Here is an 18,721-nt window from a genome sequence, read left to right as displayed (position 1 = left end):
GGGGCCGCGCGGCTGGTGAGTGTCAGCCCCGGGGGAAGGGTGCGCAGCGGGGCCCGGGGTCGCGGGGGCAGGGGGCGGTGCCCGCGGGACCCCCGGCGAACGGGCTCTCAGGGCCGTGCGCCCCCCCTCCCTGACCCCAGCGCCAGGTGAGCCGCGCCCCCGGGGACCCCAGCGCTGGGCGCGGGGGCGAGGACCTGTGGCCGCAGGAAGTCCCGAGCCAGGCTGGGTTCCCGTGGTGAATCGTTCTCGCCACCCTGGCGTCCGGGCTGCTGCAGCACCGGGTGCGGGTGCGAGCGGGCTAGAGTCGTTGTCACCGTCAGGTGCGTGGTACGCGGTCCTGGGCATCTCCGTCCCGGGGGTCCGCCGAGCCCGGAACACCGGCGGCAGCCTCGGGAACCGGCCCCCTGCCCCTCGCCCCGTCATTATATTTGAGACACTTAGTAGCCTCTCGTAATCTCACCTTTCACTTTTCCTTCCTTCCTAGCCGTGCACGTCTGTCTCGACCTGCTATATTTCCATTGTGGAATTTTTTTTGGGGGGGGGAGGTGTCTGTTAATTTACGTAAGTTAGGTTGACTGACCAACCATTGCAGCCGTTGAAAAACACTTCTCGCGCGCTTAACGAGTCCAGTTCCTTTTATCGCTCACCAAATCCAGCCCAAGAATTCAGGGAGCCGTCAGTCCTTCCTAGGAGCTGACTGCACACATTCCTCTAGGATGCCTGATGGATTTTGTACTTGTCAGTTTTACTGGCTGTATGCTCCTTCTGTGCTTTTCCTGAAAAATGATTGGGTGGCACGTGTTCTGACTTTCTCTCCCCCACCGGGAAATAGAAAGGAAAAAAAAAAAAAGGTTACAGAAGCACACTTGTTTTCAACAACTAGAAAGTACAGCTTTGCAGAGAAAATGCCACAGGGTTTGTTCTTTATGTGAGGGTAGTCTTCTTTGGTCTTTACCCCTTCACTGGATTATTGTCAGTATTAAATGTCTTCATCTTGTGTGTTCTGGGCACTTTGGATATGCATGTGTACGTTTTCCCAGTTTTTTTCTGTACAGAGCATAGCAGTCAGATCTGGCAATAATGAGGCTGTCAGCCTTTCACTTAGCAGCTACAGATAGCTATAAAGTTGCAGCTTTGTGGAAGCCTTTATTTTGCACCTGATGACAATGGTCTGGGTCTTTCATTTCAAGATGATGTGCGAGGTGATGCCGACCATCAGTGAAGCAGAAGGCCCCCCAGGAGGAAGTGGGAGCCATGGGTCCAGCTCCCCTTCACAGCCAGATGCAGATTCACATTTTGAACAGTTGATGGTCTCCATGCTGGAAGAGAGGGACCGTCTCCTTGACACTCTGAGAGAGACCCAAGAAACGCTGGCATTAACCCAGGGGAAGTTACACGAGGTTGGTCACGAAAGAGATTCCTTGCAGAGGCAGCTCAATACTGCGCTTCCACAGGTATGGGTGATTTTCACCTGAGTTTTTTCTAAACGCTTTTTTACGATGTTGAAATTTTTAGATGTGTATTTTGCGTAATCACTTGTGAAATGGTGGTTCTGTTATTTGTAAGTCCCATATAGATAAAATTCCTGAGGATTAAACTTCTTAGTGAGAACAAACTCTGGTGTACCATAAAGTTCTGTAAAAACACCTTGTTGCTCTTGTTCCCCTTTGGAGCGGCAGAAGGAACTGCCTAGATTTGGAATAGTGCTCCAGAGTTTTTGAAAAAGGGCCATGAAGTAACCAAGCTCTGTGGTGCCTTCGGTTTTGCTGTCTTAAGCTATTCCTTGCCTAAATGTGTATTTCCATGGGTTGTATTATGTATTTCCAATTTCCTAATGAAATTTACTGGACAAATAGGATTGATTTCACAGGAAAAATATTTTTACAGTCCACCTTTCTCAGAACACCAGTGTTTTGTAAATCAAGTTTGTTTTAGGGGATAGAAGACTGAAGATGGATTCCTTTGGAACTTTCTCTTTGGCAGATGAGAATTATAAAGCTTACAGTCACTGAAGTTTTTCATCTAAGGATATTGTGTTTGGAGCAGTGTTTCAAGGCCTTTTCTTATGGAGCCTAGTGAGGATCTAATGATAGGAGCAGGGAGAGGGTTTCAGCTAGAAGAGTGTGCGCTGGGTGGCACAGAGCACAGTGGGAGATGTGTATGTTACTTGGGTGTTTACGAGCTGTGTAGGTGCCATTTTACCTATTCATAATAGGTGCCTTTCTGGTGCTTTCAGGTAGACCTGAATAAGCATGCATTTATTCTCTCATGATGGGTCTGCAGTGGTAAATTAGTAAATGAATATTTACTAGCCTTAATGCATTTCTGGGCTTTAGTCAATTCTCCTGAAACATTGATAAGCTAAACATTTGGATTTCCTTTTTGGCAACAATAATTTGATGTCAGTGCTGTAATGTTCTGTCTTGGTCAATTTGAGAATCATTAAGTTTTTTCTCATTTGAATCTTGTAAATTACCAAGTTTGTTTGGGTCCGATTTTATTACCACAAGCTTAGAAGGGTTGGCCAAATTATGTTTTACTGGGATTTTATTGTAGTATTTGTAAATCTTTTTAGTACTTTGGGTTTTTTGTTTTGTTTTGTTTCTTTCGTAACTGTATTTGTCTTCTTGTAATTTGAGGTACATACACTGAAGTGTAGTTTTTTGAAAGGATGAGCACAAGGGATGTAACAAGTAAGGGACAGGAGTTTTGTAAAGTCCAGTCTCATGCAGTGGAGGTTGTCACAGCAGCCAGTGGGACAGTCGCTCAGTGATTTGTTGCTAGCTGCTGCTCTGTGTTGTAGCCTGGAAATGCTTTGTTGAGTGGAGAATGTGATGACGTCACCAGCTCACCTCACCACCTGAGCACCTGAGTCCAGCGTTTTAGAAACACAGGAACCATTAAGTAAACACTTTTTGGATCCTTCCCTTTCTTGGCATTTGTCTTCTGTTTGGTGGCTAATTGTGTGACCAGGTAGGCGTGTGAATAAACTCCTGCCAGATTATGTAGGCAAGTAATAGTGTACTTAAGAAAAACTTAACTGTAACAGAACATACGTCAGAAAAATTCACAAATCATAAGTGTACATCGCAGTGAATTTTTCATTAAGCGAACACACTCTTGTAACCACTGCCCAGACCAAGAAATAGAACATTACCAGGCTTCCCAGAAGCCCCCTCCCACCCACTCCCAGTAATTGTCTCCCAGAGCTAACTGTGGTCTCAACTTTCTGCCGTTGATTAACTTGGCATGTTCTTGACTTTATGTAAATGAAATAAAGTAACGTGTATATTTTATTTCTTGATTCTTTCATTCAACATTATCTTTGCGAGCTCTATCCATGTAGGTTTGTTCGTTCTCATCTGCTATTTAATAACCCAGTGTATGAATGTACCATAATTTATTCTTTCTGTTGTTCATGGGTATCTGGGTTGTTTCTAGTTTTTACAAATGCTGCCCTGAATGTTCTTACTTGCTTTTTGGTGCAGATATGTATGTGTTTCTGTTGGGTGTGTTCAAAGGAGTAGCACTGCCAGGTGATGGAGTATGTTCAGCCTTAGTAGGATCTATCCAAGGTGGTGGTCGTGACCGTTGTCCTGCCCCCCACAGTGTGTGAGCCGTTGGTTGTTCGGACCCTCGGTATCGGCAGTTCTTTGGCTGTAGCTGTGTGGTGGTGCTGAGCGGTAGGAGCTCAGTGGGGTGGGGACCTGCTCCCTGATGGCCAGTAAACATCCCGGGCGTTCGTTGGCCACTTGCTTACCTTCTTTGATGAAATAATTGTCTTTTGCCCATTTTTTGATTGGGCTGTCGGTTTTGTTTCTTACTGATTTGAAGGAGTTCTTTTTATATATTCTGAGTACGTATATGTATGGCAGGTTTTTTGGGGGTGTGTTTGCCTTTTCACTTTCTCAGTGGTGTCTTTTTTTTTTTTTTTTTTTTTTTTTTTGCGGTACGCGGGCCTCTCACTGTTGTGGCCTCTCCCGTTGCGGAGCACAGGCTCCGGACGCGCAGGCTCAGCGGCCACGGCTCACGGGCCCAGACGCTCCGCGGCATGTGGGATCTTCCCGGACCGGGGCACGAACCCGTGTCCCCTGCATCGACAGGCGGACTCTCAACCACTGCGCCAGCAGGGAAGCCCTCAGTGGTGTCTTTTAAAAAGCATATTTTTTTATTTTAATGTACCCCAGGTGATCAGTCTTTTCAGTAATATTTAATGCGCTTTGTGTTCATTGAAAGATATCATCACGAAGTTGCATGAAGATGTTATCCTGTAAAAGCTTTATTGTTTTATCTTTTACATTTAGATCTGTAATCTATCTGAAACTGATTTTTGTTTATTGTGTGAGATAGGGGCCAGGCTTCCTTTTTTTTTTTTTTTTTCCTTTAAATGTATGGCTATCCAGTTGTAATTTATTAAAAAAGCATCCTTTCCCCAGTGTGCTGCAGTGTCATCTCTGTTGTAAATCAAGTGACCGTAAGTGTATGGGTCTGTTTCTGGACTCCCCTCTGCTGCATTGATCTTTTTGTCTCTTTTGCACAAATGCAACGCTATCTAAATTACTGTAGATTTAGTCAGTCTTCATATCTGGTAATTTAAATCCTACACCTGAGTCATTATTCAGTATTGCCTTGGCTAATCTTGACCCTTTGCATTTTCAAATAAATTTTAGAATCCACTAGGCTGTCTTTCCCCAGAAAATGTGCCGGGATTTTAATTGAGGTTGAATTTAATTTGTAGACCAGTGCGGGGAGAAATGACGTCTTTTTAATATAGTTCTTATAATCCATGAACACAGTATATATAGTCCTCCATTTATTTAGATCTTCTTTAATTTGTCTTAAAATTTTACAGTTTTCTGTATGTCTTATGCATGTTCAATTAGATATCTCATATTTTTGATACCATTATAAATTACTAGTATGTAGAGATAGAATTAGTTTTTCTGTATTCACTTGCTAAATTCATTTATTTCTAGTAATAATTCTTGTATTTTCTATGTATACACAATTATGTCTGCAGATAAGTTTTTTTTTCTTTCTTTCCAGTTGCTATAACCCTTTTTCTTTTTCTTGCCTTATTGTACTGGCTAGGATCTCCAATACAGTGGTGAACAGAAGTAATGAGAATAAATATCCTTTTCTCATTCCCAGTATCGGAGGAAAAGCTTTCACTATTTCACCATTACATATGATATTTACTGTAACTTTTCTTTAATTTTTAAAAAAAATTTATTTATTTTACTTATTTATTTGGCTACTTTGGGTCTTTGTTGTTGCGTGTGGGCTTTCTCTAGTTGTGGTGAGCAGGGCCTACTCTTCATTGTGGGCTTCTCACTGCAGTGGCTTCTCTTGTTGTGGAGCACAGGCTCCAGGCACACGGGCTTCAGTAGTTGTGGCACGCAGGCTCAGTAGTTGTGGCTTGCAGGCTCTAGAGCGCAGGCTCAGTAGTTGTGGTGCATGGGCTTAGGTGCTCCGTGGCACGTGGGATCTTCCCAGACCAGGGCTCGAACCCATGTCCCCTGAATTGGCAGGCGGATTCTTAACCACTGCACTGCCAGGGAAGCCCTACTGTGGCTTTTTTGTAGATATTTTTATGAAAATATGAAAAATTTCCTCTATTCTTTGTTTGCTAAGAGTTTTTTAAAATCATGAATTAAGGGCTTCCCTTTATCAATTTTATCAGTCCTTTCAAAGAACCAACTTTTGGCTTTATTGATTTTTCTTTTTTTAATTTCATATTTGTTTTCTATTTCCTTATTTTCTGCTCCTTTTTCTTCCATCTGCTTTGTGTTTCGTTTGCTATTCTTTTTTCTGGTTTCTTGGGATAGATGCTTAATTGATTTTTAGCCTTCTTTCTTTTCCAGTATATGTGTTTAAGGCTATAAGTTACCCTCTAAACACCATTAGCTGCATCCCACAAATTTGAATAAGCCAAACTTTCATTTATCTTTTATGTAAAAGTATTTCCTAATTTTCATTGTGTTTCCAAAAATTATTATTTAAAAAGTTTTTAAAGAAGTGTGTCGTTTAACTTCCCAGTGTTTGGGGAGGTTTTTCTCATTATTTCTGTTGATTTCTAGCTTAATTCCATGAAGATCCCTATCTTAGTCTTTTTGGGCTGCTGTTATAAAATACCATAGACTAGCTGACTTATAAACAATAGAAATTTATTTCTCATAGTACTGGAGGCTGGGAAGTCCCAAGATCAAGGTGCCGGCAGATTCCATGTTTGGTGAGTCCTGTTTCCTGGTTCCTAGATGTCCAGCTTCTTGTCACTGTCCTCACTGGGCGGAAGGGGGCAAAAGGGAGCTCATTGCACTTAGGACTTAACCCCTCCCGGAGTCCATGCCTCCTAATACCATCACCTTGCGGGGGATGAATTTTGAGGGGGCATAAACTGTCTATCTACTGCAATCCCTAAAGATACCCTGCATTATTTCAATGCTTTGAAATGAGTTGAGCTTTCCTGATGGCCCAATACTCATTCATTTTGTGAAGTGTTCCTTGGGTACTTGAAAGCAGTGCGTATCAGCGGGAATGCAGTATTCTGTGTGTATCAGTTAGATCAGGTTTGTTAATCATGTAATTCAGATTCTGGTAGCCACATTAAATAAAGTAGAAATAGGTGAAATTAATTTTAATATATTTTATTTAACACAGATATCCAAAATATTATCATTTCAGTGTGTAATCAACATGAAAAAAACTAATGAAATATTTTACGCTCTTTTTTTCATACTAAGTCTTTAAAATCCACTGTGCATTTCCTGCTTGCAGCACATCTCAGTGTGGAGCAGCCACGCTTCAAGTATCACTACCTCATAGCTGCACGTGACTGCATACGGGACAGCCCCCTTCTACTGAGAGATGCATCTTAAAGGCTCCCACTGTGATGATGAATTTGGCTGTTTCTCCTTTTCTACTTCTCTCCGTTTTTATGTGTTGATGTTTTGAGATTATGGTATTAGGTACATTCAAATTTAGAATTCTCCTCGCTAGATTGAACTTGTATCATTATGAAATGTTCCTTTTTATCTCTAGTAACGCTTCTTACTTCAGACACTATTTGACAGTGATATCTGCCACATCACTTTCCTGTTAGTGTTTGCCTGGGTATCTTTTCCTTTCGCCTGATTGTGATCTTAACATGTACCTCTGTGAATAGTGTATAGTTTTTATTTTAATCAGTTTGACAGTTTTTATATTTTAATTAGAGTATTTGCTCTATTTAAATGCAATTGCAATATTTCAGTTTATAGGCACAGTGTTACTATTTGTGTTCTGTTTGTCCCACCTATTCTGGGTTGTTTCTCTCTTACCTTCTTTGAGAAGTATGAAGTGTTTTTAACTCTGTGTTCCTGTGTCGGTGGTCGGATATACACTTGCAGACACAGGGCGTGTTTTACAGTTCAGCCTAGGTTCGTGCCTGCCTTTACTGCCCCCCTGACACTGCTGTTTTCTTTGACACTCAAACTGCCCTGAACACCCTCCCACCTCCTGTGTCACTGCTATCATACTTTAAAATTTTAGATATATTTTTGGCATTATCATCATTGTTTTGTACAGTTAATATTGTGACTTATTCTCATAGTTACCCTTTTTGTTGCTTTTCACTTGTTTTTTCATATTTCTGTCAGAGACTTCTTTTTCTCGAAGAACTACTTTAATATTTTTTTTAGTTCATGTCTGCGGGTGATGAGTTGTCTCATTTTCATTTGCCTGAAACGTCTTTATTCTGCCTTCACTTTTTTAAAATAAATTTATTTAATTTTATTTTTGGTTGTATTGGGTCTTTGTTGCTGCACGCGGGCTTTCTCTAGCTGCAGCGAGTGGGGGCTACTCTTCCCTGTGGTGCGCAGGCTCCTCATTGTGGTGGCTTCTCCCGTTGCGGAGCACGGGCTCTAGGCGTGAGGGCTTCAGTAGTTGTGGCTCACGGACTCCGTAGTTGTGGTGCATGGGCTTAGTTGCTCTGCGGCATGTGGGATTTTCCCAGACCAGGGCTGGAACCCGTGTCCCCTGCACTGGCAGGCGGATTCTTAACCACCGCGCCACCAGGGAAGCCCCTATTTTGCCTTCACTTTTGAAGAATGTTTTTGTTGGGTATAGAATTCCAGGTTGGTGGTTATTTGTTTTTCAGCATTTTATAGATGCCAATCCCTTATCTTCTGACTTCCTTTTTCTGGAAAAGTCAGCTCTCAGTGTTGTTGTGCCATTAAAGGCAGTGCCGTTTTTCCTCTGGGCACTTTAACATTTTCTTTTTGCCTTAGACACCAGAAGAGCTGCTGAAAACCAATGTGTGGTTTTCTTTGTTGAGTCAATGGCTTGATTCTTTAACCAACTTTGACCATTATCTTTATAGGTGTTTCTTATTCCCCTTCCTGTCTCTGCTCCACTGTGAGGAGCTCCATTTATATGTACACTAGATCTTTTTAACAGTGTCCTGCAGTGTCTTTTGGGTTCCTTGGATAGACTCTTTTTCCTCTAAGTTCTTTTTTTTTTTAAACTAATCCATCCTTCAGTTCATTGATCCTCTCTTCAGCTGTGTCCGATTTGATGTTAAGCCCATAGATTGAGTTCTTAAATTCAATCACTGTTATTTTCAAGTTCTAGAATCCGTTTTGATTCTTGGAAAATTTTCCTTTTGTCAAGTATATTTTTGAACAGTTGAAGTTTGCATCTGGTAACTCTAGTTGAAGTTTGCATCTGGTATGGGTCCCCTCTGGATCTGTTTCTATTTCTGTTCTTTTTTTCTCTTGGTCCTATTTGTTGTTACGCCCGTTTTTGTTTTTTTGGTTGAGTGTTGGACATTATGTATGAAAAACTGTAGAGGTTCTGGGTGATGCTGACTTCCTTCAGAGTTTCCTGTGACGCAGGCCCAGGGTAGGGTCACAGCTCTCGGTTCAGTCGGGGACTCAGTGACTGGAGGCTGGGAGTCCTTGTAAGCCTCAGTCTCAGCTGCCTTCACCCACCTTCCCCCCAACCCCAGGGTGGAGCCCTCCAGGGTCTCCATCTGGAAGCTTCCCAGGGCCCCTCCTTGGCAGGTCCAGAAGCCCAGTTTTTGTCTCCTGAGCACCATGAGGTTACTGCAACTCAGCTGCTCAGCCAGTCTGTGCAGAGTGCTGGGCTCATTTTCTGTGCCTCCCTTTTCTCGGGGAGCTTAGTCCGTAAAGTCCTGGCTGACTTGTCAGGCCTGTACTAGAATTTTTGTCTTCCCAGCCTTATGGAACTGTCCAGAGCTCTGTTAGCTAGTCCCCTCTGCTTGACTTTTCACTGCGTTTTCTTCCCAGAGTCAGCGTGGGCAGATGCCCCGAGGGAAGGAGAGCCCCTCTCAGTCTCCCGCTCCCTCACTGGGCTTCCCTTTTCTTTGGAGTCTTGGACCCTCCAGTTTTGGCTGCCTCAGTACCCCTTTGATGCCTTCAGACAGACTTTAAAAATGTATTTTATTTAGCTTTTCTAGTTCTTGGCGGGCTGACCTACAAGCTGCTCACGTACATAACTGGAAGTGGGGAATAACTGGTGTGTTCTCTCCATCTGAAGCAACACGTAATAGTAAATATATTTGATCACCTTTATTTGATGCAGGAGAACAAGGACCACTGGTCCTTGCTTAGTCCCCACTATTCCGTTTCTAATCAGAATCCCCAGTTTGCCCATGCTCGGCCACTTGAGCTTGGAAAGAGGATGGAGCAAGCTGCCCACTCCCCCTGGAGACAGAGGACCTGCACTCTGGCTCCTCTTGCGGCCATTGTCCCAGCCCCGCACTGGTCTCCCCTCTTCCCCTTGCCCTGTGCCAGCCTGGTGGTGATGACGAGCTGGCGGTGGCATCAGGAGAAGGCTGAGGAGGTGGGAAGGGTTATGTGACCTTTGTTCTGTGAATTGATCACATGTGGGTTTTCTTTTTCAGTGTTTAAAAAAATTACCGCTTTTAGTCTTCCTTTCAATTTCATTTTAAAGTTGAAAATGAAGATTTTATTCTTAAAGTTGAGTGCAGTGATTTTACAGTCTTTTTGAAAGCAACAGTTCAGATTTTAAAAAGACATCTCAGAGAACTCCAATATATAGAACCGAGAAAAGAGAATGTGTTCAGATTGAATTGTGGGCAGGACCCCAAAACTGTGCCGCTGTCTCTGCCAGAGTCTGCTAATTCCTGAGACTGGTGGATACAGGACTGCAAGCACCCGAAGGACTAAGGTCCTAAAATCACAGCTTAGTCTGCCTGCGTCAGGAGTGTTGGTTGTCACAGCAGAGGTTTGGGCTGAGCGGGGAGCAGTGTAGCCTGTGCCGGGATCGGAGCGCAAGGAGGGCGGAAGCGCAGCCCAGCCAGGAGGGTGAGAGGGGACAGGAGACGATGCGGGACGGAGGAAGGGGTGACACCTGGTGGGGTCTGAGGGGCCACGGCCGTCAAGGCTCGGGCAGGGATGCCCCTGAACGTCTGCGATGCCCCCTCCACGGCACCAGTTATCTGGCAACCGAGGGCCGAGGTCGAGAGGCTCTGGTGGGAAGAATCCCCAGCCTGTCTCAAGCACCGGTGAGTTCGCAGCGGGGTGGGGCTTCACTGTCAGTGCCCTTAGCAAGGGTGGATCAGCACTGCTGAGCTTGAGTGAGTGAGTCAGTCAGGGAGAACTGGCCTCAGAATCAGAGTGAGGTGAAAGTGGCTCAGTGACTCCGCATCCAGGGTGGATTCTAGGGATGCCCTGGACTTCAGGTGGGGCCCTTCCAGTGAGCGTCACTGGCGGCTTTTTCAGTAAGTGGAGGTGGCAAAACCCCTCTCAGGAGACCACGGGTATTTCTAGTGCTTTTGGTTTCTGGAACAGTGAATACTGTTCAGTACCACTTTGGAACAGTGTCCTTTCAAAGTCGTGTTCGAGCACCGGCCCCGCCCTCTTCGCACACACTCACTGCGCCGCTGAGCAGAGCCCTCCGTCTCCGTGGGGCCCCTTGTGACCGAGTTGCTTCCAGGTTCTGGTCTCCTGGGAGACAGTGGCAGAGGCAGAGCTCTGCAGCCATTTCGTCTCGAGATAGCGGTGATGGTGGTCGTAGTGGTCATAGTGGTGATAGTGGTGAGGGTTTTGGCCTCAGTGGGGAAGGATTGACACCATCTGGTTGAAGGTTGTTAGAGGTCATGCTGGTGCTGCGTGGAGGATGGGTGGGGCAGGGCCAGAAGGGATGGGGAAGAAACCACTGGCGGAGGAGTCACTGGGGTACATGGGCTGAGCTGTAGCGTCAGTACTTCAGGCAAAAGTGTTAAACCCCTTAACGTCACCCATCTCACAGAGCACAGAACAATGTGTGTAATATTTTAATAAAGTATACATACTGCTTATGTGTATAATATATACACTAATATCTTCAAATATTCACTGAGCGCCTGTTCTGTGTCAGGCACTGTTCTGGGTGCTGAATACTCAGTGTGTAGGAAGGGTCCCGTGGCCCAAGATCTCTTTATTTGTGCAAAGAGAAAGAGAATGAAAGACTCTGTGTAGTTGAGTTTGGCCAAGTTTGATGCGTGGACAGGACCGCAGCAGAAGCAGCGGCCGATGCTTGGTGTCTGCGCAGGGGGACTCGGCCGGCGGCTTCCTCACGTTCCCACGACCCTCTGTCCTGCCCGCTCTGCTGCTTGAGCTCACACATGCTCGCCTGGCGCACCTCCATTTGGGTGGACTTGGGGCCTCTTGAATTCAGCACGGGCCCAAACAAGCTTTTCCCCACGTCTGTCCCTCCTCCTGAGATGGTACAGTTTTCTACCTAGTCAGGTGGTCAGAAAGCAAGGAGACCGCTTGTCTCCCCTCCTAGTCTCCAGGCCCTGGAGGAGGCACCTTTCCTGTCTCTCGGACGCCGCCTCTGAGGTCCACTGGCGAGATCTGGACCCTCTTCTTCCACCAGGTTGATTCAAGGAGGGGTTGACCCCAGCGACCTCTCTGTCCCGCACCAGCCATACTGGGTTGTAGGTCATTCCTCACAGGAGATGTTTTGTTTTCCTGCAGTTTCTTTGTAAATATGCTGTTCTCTCAGAGACTAAGTTCCTTCTTCTTACCCTGTCTTCTGCTTGCTAGCTCTTAGCTCTAGCTACTGCTAAGTAGTTTGGTAACTAACTCTTCTGGAGAAGCAGTGTTGCCCTGTATATAAAGATCCTCAAAAAGACTCATATTCTTCTTTTTTTTCCCCAGATTACTCTTTCATTTATTTATTTAATTTTTTAACATGGATTTTGGAGCTAGACAGGTCTGCATTTTACTTCTGACTACAAATTAACTGCCTGCTGTTAGGCCAGTTGCTTATCTCTTTTTTTTTTTAATTAAATTAAATTTATTTTTTATACAGCAGGGTTTTTTGTTTTTTTTTTTGAATTTATTTTTGGCTGCGTTGGGTCTTCATTGCTGTGCGTGAGCTTTCTCTAGCTGTGGCGAGCGGGGGCTGCTCTTTGTTGCGGTGCGCAGGCTTCTCATTGTGGTGGCTTCTCTTGTTGCGGAGCACGGTCTCTAGTAGCGCGGGCTTCAGTAGTTGTGGCTCGCGGGCTCTAGAGCACAGGCTCAGTAGTTGTGGCGCACGGCCTTAGTTGGTCCACGGCATGTGGGATCTTCCTGGTCAGGGATCAAACCTGTGTCCCCTGCATTGGCAGGCAGACTCTTATCCACTGCACCACCAGGGAAGCCCAAGGAAATGGTTCTTATCTGGAGGAAACTTATGCATGATGATATTCCCCATAACAGCTTTAAATATGATTTACATTTTTTACTGGTTAGAAAATTATAAGAGCAATACACCAGTTAGAAACCATTTTAAAGTATAAATGATGTGTAGTTCGCGTTCCATAGGGGTTTAACGTCTCCCACTTTACCTCCCAGCCTTACCTCATTTCCCCCATTTTTGCCCTCACTTTGAGAGGGAATGATTTGTGGTGGTCCCGTTCTTGTGGTGGGAGGTGGGCTCACTGGGCTGAGGCAGTGGTTTCTGACCCCTCTTTGTCTCTCTCTCTGCACTTCCTCCTGCTCCCCAGGGACCTTCCTGGTCACTAGGGGACTTCCTAGGACCTTAGCATCCATTTGGTGTTCCTGCCAAATCACTTCTTTCATTGGAAGTTGCAGAGTGATGATTCCTCCGACTCTCGGTCCTCCTTCGTTTATTAATTGATACTCCTCTGAAAAGAGCATCCCTTTTTATTCTTTCTCTCTCAGTCACTGTGGACACTGGATTGGTATTTATTTGGTGTATTACAGTCAGTTGTCATTATTCCTTAGATGCTTATATTGTCCCCCTTGGATTGGCTCCTGTGGCCTTTGCCAAGGCCCTATTAGTCTTTGAATGTTTCCTTGTTTTCTGGAACAAAAATTTGTCCCAGGCCCACTTTGTGTTTTTCCTGCCTTAGATCTGAAATCATTCCTCTGAGGAGCCCTGGTTCCTTTTCGTGGGGAAGCATTTAGAAATCAGTATCTGGGGGCCAGGTGTGCCCGTGTCACAGGGGTGAGCATCTTTTAGGTCCTCCTAGGGAACAGAGCTAGACAAAAATATTCATTTTTTAAAAACCGTGGATTTCATATTGATATTTCCTTAACAAATTAAAATGAAGTCTTTCCCCTTAATTTATCTATTTATAATTCTTGTCTTACACTGTTTTGATTTCTAATGATGTTAGCATTATTTTCTTTATGCTATGATATACATGAAATATTTTTAACATTTTAATACCATATTATTATAATCATCCTACTGTATGAAGTTTTATAATTTCTTTGCAATTCTTTGGGGTCTTAGAACAAATAAATGTATCTTAAGAATATATAGTTAGAATAATGGGTTTTAAAGCAATGTGCAAATAAAATTTCATATACAGTTAAGTTCATTTGTTTCTGTTTATTTTTTTTTAATAAATTTATTTATTTTATTTATTTATTTTTGGCTGCATTGGGTCTTTGTTGCTGCATGTGGGCTTTCTCTAGTTGTGGGAGCAGGGGCTACTCTTCGTTGCAGTGCGTGGGCTTCTCATTGCAGTGGCTTCTCTTGTTGCGGAGCACGGGATCTAGGCACATGGGCTCCAGTAGTTGTGGCGCATGGGCTTAGTTGCTCCGCGGCATGTGGGATCTTCCCGGACTAGGGCTTGAACCCGCGTCCCCTGCATTGGCAAGCTGATTCTTAACCGCTGCACCACCAGGGAAGCCCTCTGTTTATTCTTTTTTTTTTTTTTTTTTTTTTTTTTTTTTGCGTTACGCGGGCGTCTCACTGTTGTGGCCTCTCCCATTGCGGAGCACAGGCTCCGGACGCGCAGGCTCAGCGGCCGTGGCTCACGGGCCCAGCCACTCCGCGGCACGTGGGATCCTCCCGGACCGGGGCACGAACCTGCATCCCCTGCATCGGCAGGCGGACTCTCAACCACTGCGCCACCAGGGAAGCCCCCTCTATTTATTCTTAATTTTAGGGTTTGCATTTTTCTTTTGGAGTTAATTTTTTTCGAATACATAAAGCATTTACATGGTCCAAAAATCAGAACTATAGGAAAAGGCATTCTCAGAAATCTTGCTTCTCCTGTCTCTGTCCCACCCAACCCTCACAGGTGGGGTGACCATGTCTCCTGGTCTGCGTGAGATGGTCCTGGGTTGTGCCTGTTATCCTGAGCAGTTAGCAAGTGCTCCCTTTCACTCTCAGAAATGAAGCACAGCTGAAGGTTTGTTGCTTGCTAATGCTAATTAGAGATGTGACAAAATGTTTCCACTTCGTAGGTTCTCCCTGTAGCTGGAAGTGAGCTCTTGGCCCAGTTCTGGAGGCTTGGATAGCAGGTCCTTGGCAGGGAAGGTCCACCCAGAGAGTTCTTAACGCTTGGCTTGCAGAGTTTCAATGTCATTCTGAGGGGGAAATTTCATTTTGCTCTGAAAATAAATTTGGGAGCTTAAAACATATCTTGCATTTCCAAGTTTTTCTGCTTTGCAAATGGGCTAATTATCCCTTCTGCCTGTGTAATTTAAAACCCTTGTCAGTAGTAACATAATCATTGATTTCATGTGTGGCATGTCGGTATAAAAGTTTAAGTTCTACTTGAGACTAATGGATATTTCTGAGCCATTGATCTCTCTTGAAATCGGAAGATGCTGTTAGAAGCTAGGGCCCGCTCTTCTCCCCACCTTGACAGTCTTTCATGGGAAAATGTGAATGCCAGGTAAGGTCAGGCATCTGTACCCCAACACAGAAACAGATGTGGCAGGGAAAGAGTATTTCAAATAGCCTGAGTATTAATTTGAATAGTCTGATATGGTATTTGTTTTCATGCAAATTAAAATCTAAAGGACTTTATTTGTGACTAAGTGTGAAATCCAGTTGAGGCCAAGGGTTAAAGAAGTTCTGTATAGCACTTTGCTGCTTTGTGGCTCAGCTCCTTTCCCTCCACCGCAGACACAGGCTGACGGGAGACTGTCAGCACACTGGCGTTTCACCCCTGCGCTGTCTGAAGGCATTTTACAACACAATAGCGCAGCTCCCTCCTCAAGCTGACGGCGACTTAAACGAAGAGCTTAAAGCAGGCCTGCGGGTGTGCACCGCATCTCTCACTCGCGGGCCTGTCTCTCTGGGTAGATTCCATCCCATGCCTGCCCCACCATGGACCCCAGGTCAAGGTGGGTGCGTTTTCGAGGAAAGCAGTCTGTTCAGGCAGAGTTGGCGGACTTGTGGGCCAGCCTTCCTGCCCTGGTTACTTTTGTCAGTTTCCTCAGTGGTGAGCCTTCAGCATTCTCATCAGTCAGTGAGGGACAGTAACTATTTGTTTTTATTTAGCAAGTATTATACTTAGTGTCTGCCATGTGTTAGGCACTGTCCAGGGGCTGTATGGATGGATGTTCAGGGGGATTAAATGAGATAATAGCCAACATGTATTGCCTCTAAGCCTTTTTTTTTTTTAAGTGAAGTATATGGTTTACAATGTTGTGTTAGTTGCAGGTGTACAACAAAATGATTCAGCTTTACATACATATATATATATTCTTTTTCAGGTTCTTTTCCCATGTAGGTTATTACAAAATATTGAGTATAATTCCCTGTGCTATACTGTAGGTCCTTGTTGGTTATCTATTTTATATATACTAGTGTGTATATGTTAATCCCAAACTCCTAATTTATCCCTCCCCCATCTTCCCCTTTGGTAACCATAAGTTTGTTTTCTGTGTCTGTGGGTCTATTTCTGTTTTGTATATAAGTTCATTTGTTTCTTTTTTGGGCTGCGTCGAGCAGCCTGTGGGATCTTAGATCCCCGACCGGGGATCGAACCTATGCCCCCTGCAGTGGAAGCGCGGAGTCCTCACCACTGGACCGCCAAGAAATTCCTGTATCATTTTTTTTTAGATTCCGCATATAAGTGATATATGATAGCCTCTAAGCCTCTTTATGTGAATTATCTCACTGAAGCCTCATAATGATACTATAGAGTATACTTTATTTATTTATTTTTGGCTGTGTTGGGTCTTCATTGCTGTGCGCAGGCTTTCTCTAGTTGTGGCAAGTAGGGGCTACTCTTCATCGCGGTGCACGGGCTTCTCACTGCGGTGGCTTCTCTTGTTGCGGAGCACGGGCTCTACGCGCACGGGCTTCAGTAGTTGCGGCACGCAGGCTTACTAGTTGTGTCTCGCGGGCTCTAGAGTGCAGGCTCAGTAGTTGTGGCGCATGGGCTTAGTTGCTCTGCGGCATGTGGGATCTTCCCGGACCAGGGCTCGAACCCGTGTCCCCTGCATTGGCAGGCAGATTCTTAACCACTGCGCCACCAGGGAAGTCGCCTATAGAGTATACTTTAAACAGTACTAGAAAGCAGGATGCTATTATGTACCCCATTTTACAGATGAAGAAATTGAGGTTGGGGAGCTCCCCAGAGCCCCGTAGATCACAGTTGGTGGTCATTGTTTGCACCCAGGCAGTCTGACTCCAGGGCTCCTCCCTGCAGGAGGAGGTGGGGCTGGCAGGATGCCCCCAGTGCCCGTGGGGGTGGTCCTGTGAGTGCCAGGGTTTGCTTCTTCAGCAAAAGGTCTCTGTCCCCGTCGGCTCTGCCTGTGGGCAGCGGGCAGCACCCAGAACAGGAGCCCTCTGGTGGTCCCACGGCACCCGCCGCCCTGCAGAGCCTCATGGGGCGAATACGATGGTTTCCTGACACCATCAGTTGGTTCCTCTAATGCCCAGAATGTTTAAAGTCATCCGTTCTTAGATGTCTTGTCTAATTCTCTTTCTGACTATTCTTGCGGCTCTTTCACTTGACGAATCCAAGACGTTTAGAGTTTCTCTTCTGTTCCTCATCACCTTCCCCAGAAGCTCTTGCCCGTAGTGTGTGCCCAGGGGTCTACGTGTGCTGTGGACGGCGGCCCCGGAGCGCACGTGCGCACGTGTCCCTCAGCCAACTCTCGGCCCCTGGTGAGATTCCCATGCACTGAACTGCGCCAGGTCTGGGTGGATCACTGCAACAGTAAGTAAGGAAAGAGCTGTGGCTTTGGAACGCAGCAGACCAGCCGGCAGTTTGCATGTCAGGGTGTGCAAGGCCCGTCTTCTGTCACTGTCTGTGATGCAGGTAGCTGGGTGGCAGCGCGGCAGAGCCCTGAGACAGCTTCTGATCTGGTTCCGTCACCGGGTCACCTCTTGGAGCCTCTGGTCACATCTCTATAGAATGGGGAGGGGCGAGGAGACTCGACCCTGTAGTTCAAAGCCTTATGGAAAGGAGCCTGTCTCTGGAGGGTCTCCGAGGGGCCGGCTCCCCAGGGAGCGCGGTGCCGCCTGGAGCCTCGTGTGCCGAGACCCTGCGGCCACACGGGGGTCCGGGGAGGATGGTTGGGAAGCCCTGGGAGCTAGATGGTCTCCGTGTCCCTTTGGGCACTGTGACTGTCAGTGTTCTGTAGCTCCTGCACAGCCCTTTACTGTAAGCGGGAAGGAAAGGTCGACGTTTGGCTGTGGTGTTCACCGCAGCTGGGGCTGAAGAGTGAGGAGTGATGCTGGGGGCACAGCTGGTCCTGAGCAGACGCTCTGCCCCGCCGGCCGTCTCTCCCTCCCGGCCAAGGCCGCGTCCTTTAGCCACTCAACGAGAAACGTCCTGGTGCATTTGGATGGGATGGGATTCCTACCGTGAGTGTAAGAATGGAGGTTTTGTGAGAAGGTTTTGTGCAAGGAATCAAATGATGGGAGGGAAATTGCAAGGACTTTCTTCACTGCATTTGTTTTTGCCTGTGTGGAGGGAGCCGCTTTTTCTTACTATGTGAGTTGGATGCCGTGCTGAACTAAGAGCCTGGGCTCTGGGGCTGGGCCCTCACTCTGTGGCCTGCGCTGAGAGCTGCTTCACAGGCTGCGGTGACGCCACCCTGCGCACGTCCAGGAAGCCCTCCCAAGAGCGCCTGGGCTCCGAGCAGCGCGGGAGGCGTCAGCCGGTGTTCTGCTGAGCAGCGCCAGGGAGTGTGGCGATGAGGAGGGGCCCTTTCCTTCTGGGTTCCCAAAGTTACTAGGGGAAAAAAGGAGGAAAGTGAAAAAACAAGAAGTTCAAACAATATAAACTGTAAGATGCACACAGCAACAGTCTCTGCCTCCATCCAGTGTGCCCACGGCATGGGGTGATGTCAGAAAGGCAGTGGTGTTTTTAATGCTCATTTATACTCCTCACTGAGGAAAATGGGTGAAGTTCTGCGTTGAGTAAAATAAGCATGCTAAGTTGAGGGGCTTAGTCACAGACTGCCTGGGTGATCCGTGCAGAAAAATAAATGACTGTGCACACTGA

The 18,721-nt window shown here is 46.0% G+C and overlaps 1 protein-coding gene across 3 annotated transcripts in view; it reads left to right on the top strand.

Moving 5' to 3' along the window:
* Nucleotides 1–1,190: 1,190 nt before the first annotated feature.
* Nucleotides 1,191–18,721, top strand: part of PPFIA1 (PTPRF interacting protein alpha 1) — a gene marked incomplete at both ends in the record, with an annotated part of 85,031 nt that continues 67,500 nt past the window's right edge. For all 3 annotated transcript variants that reach the window (XM_079707548.1, XM_079707547.1, XM_079707546.1), the window contains one exon: nt 1,191–1,454. In XM_079707548.1, coding sequence (XP_079563674.1) covers nt 1,191–1,454 — 264 coding nt within the window. The remainder of the gene's footprint in view (nt 1,455–18,721) is intronic.

The sequence above is a fragment of the Hyperoodon ampullatus genome (assembly GCF_949752795.1).
Source record: "Hyperoodon ampullatus genome assembly, chromosome: 7".
Lineage (NCBI taxonomy): Eukaryota > Metazoa > Chordata > Mammalia > Artiodactyla > Ziphiidae > Hyperoodon > Hyperoodon ampullatus.
The sequence above is the reverse complement of the archived record's forward strand: the minus strand, read 5'-3'. Positions and strand labels throughout refer to the sequence as shown.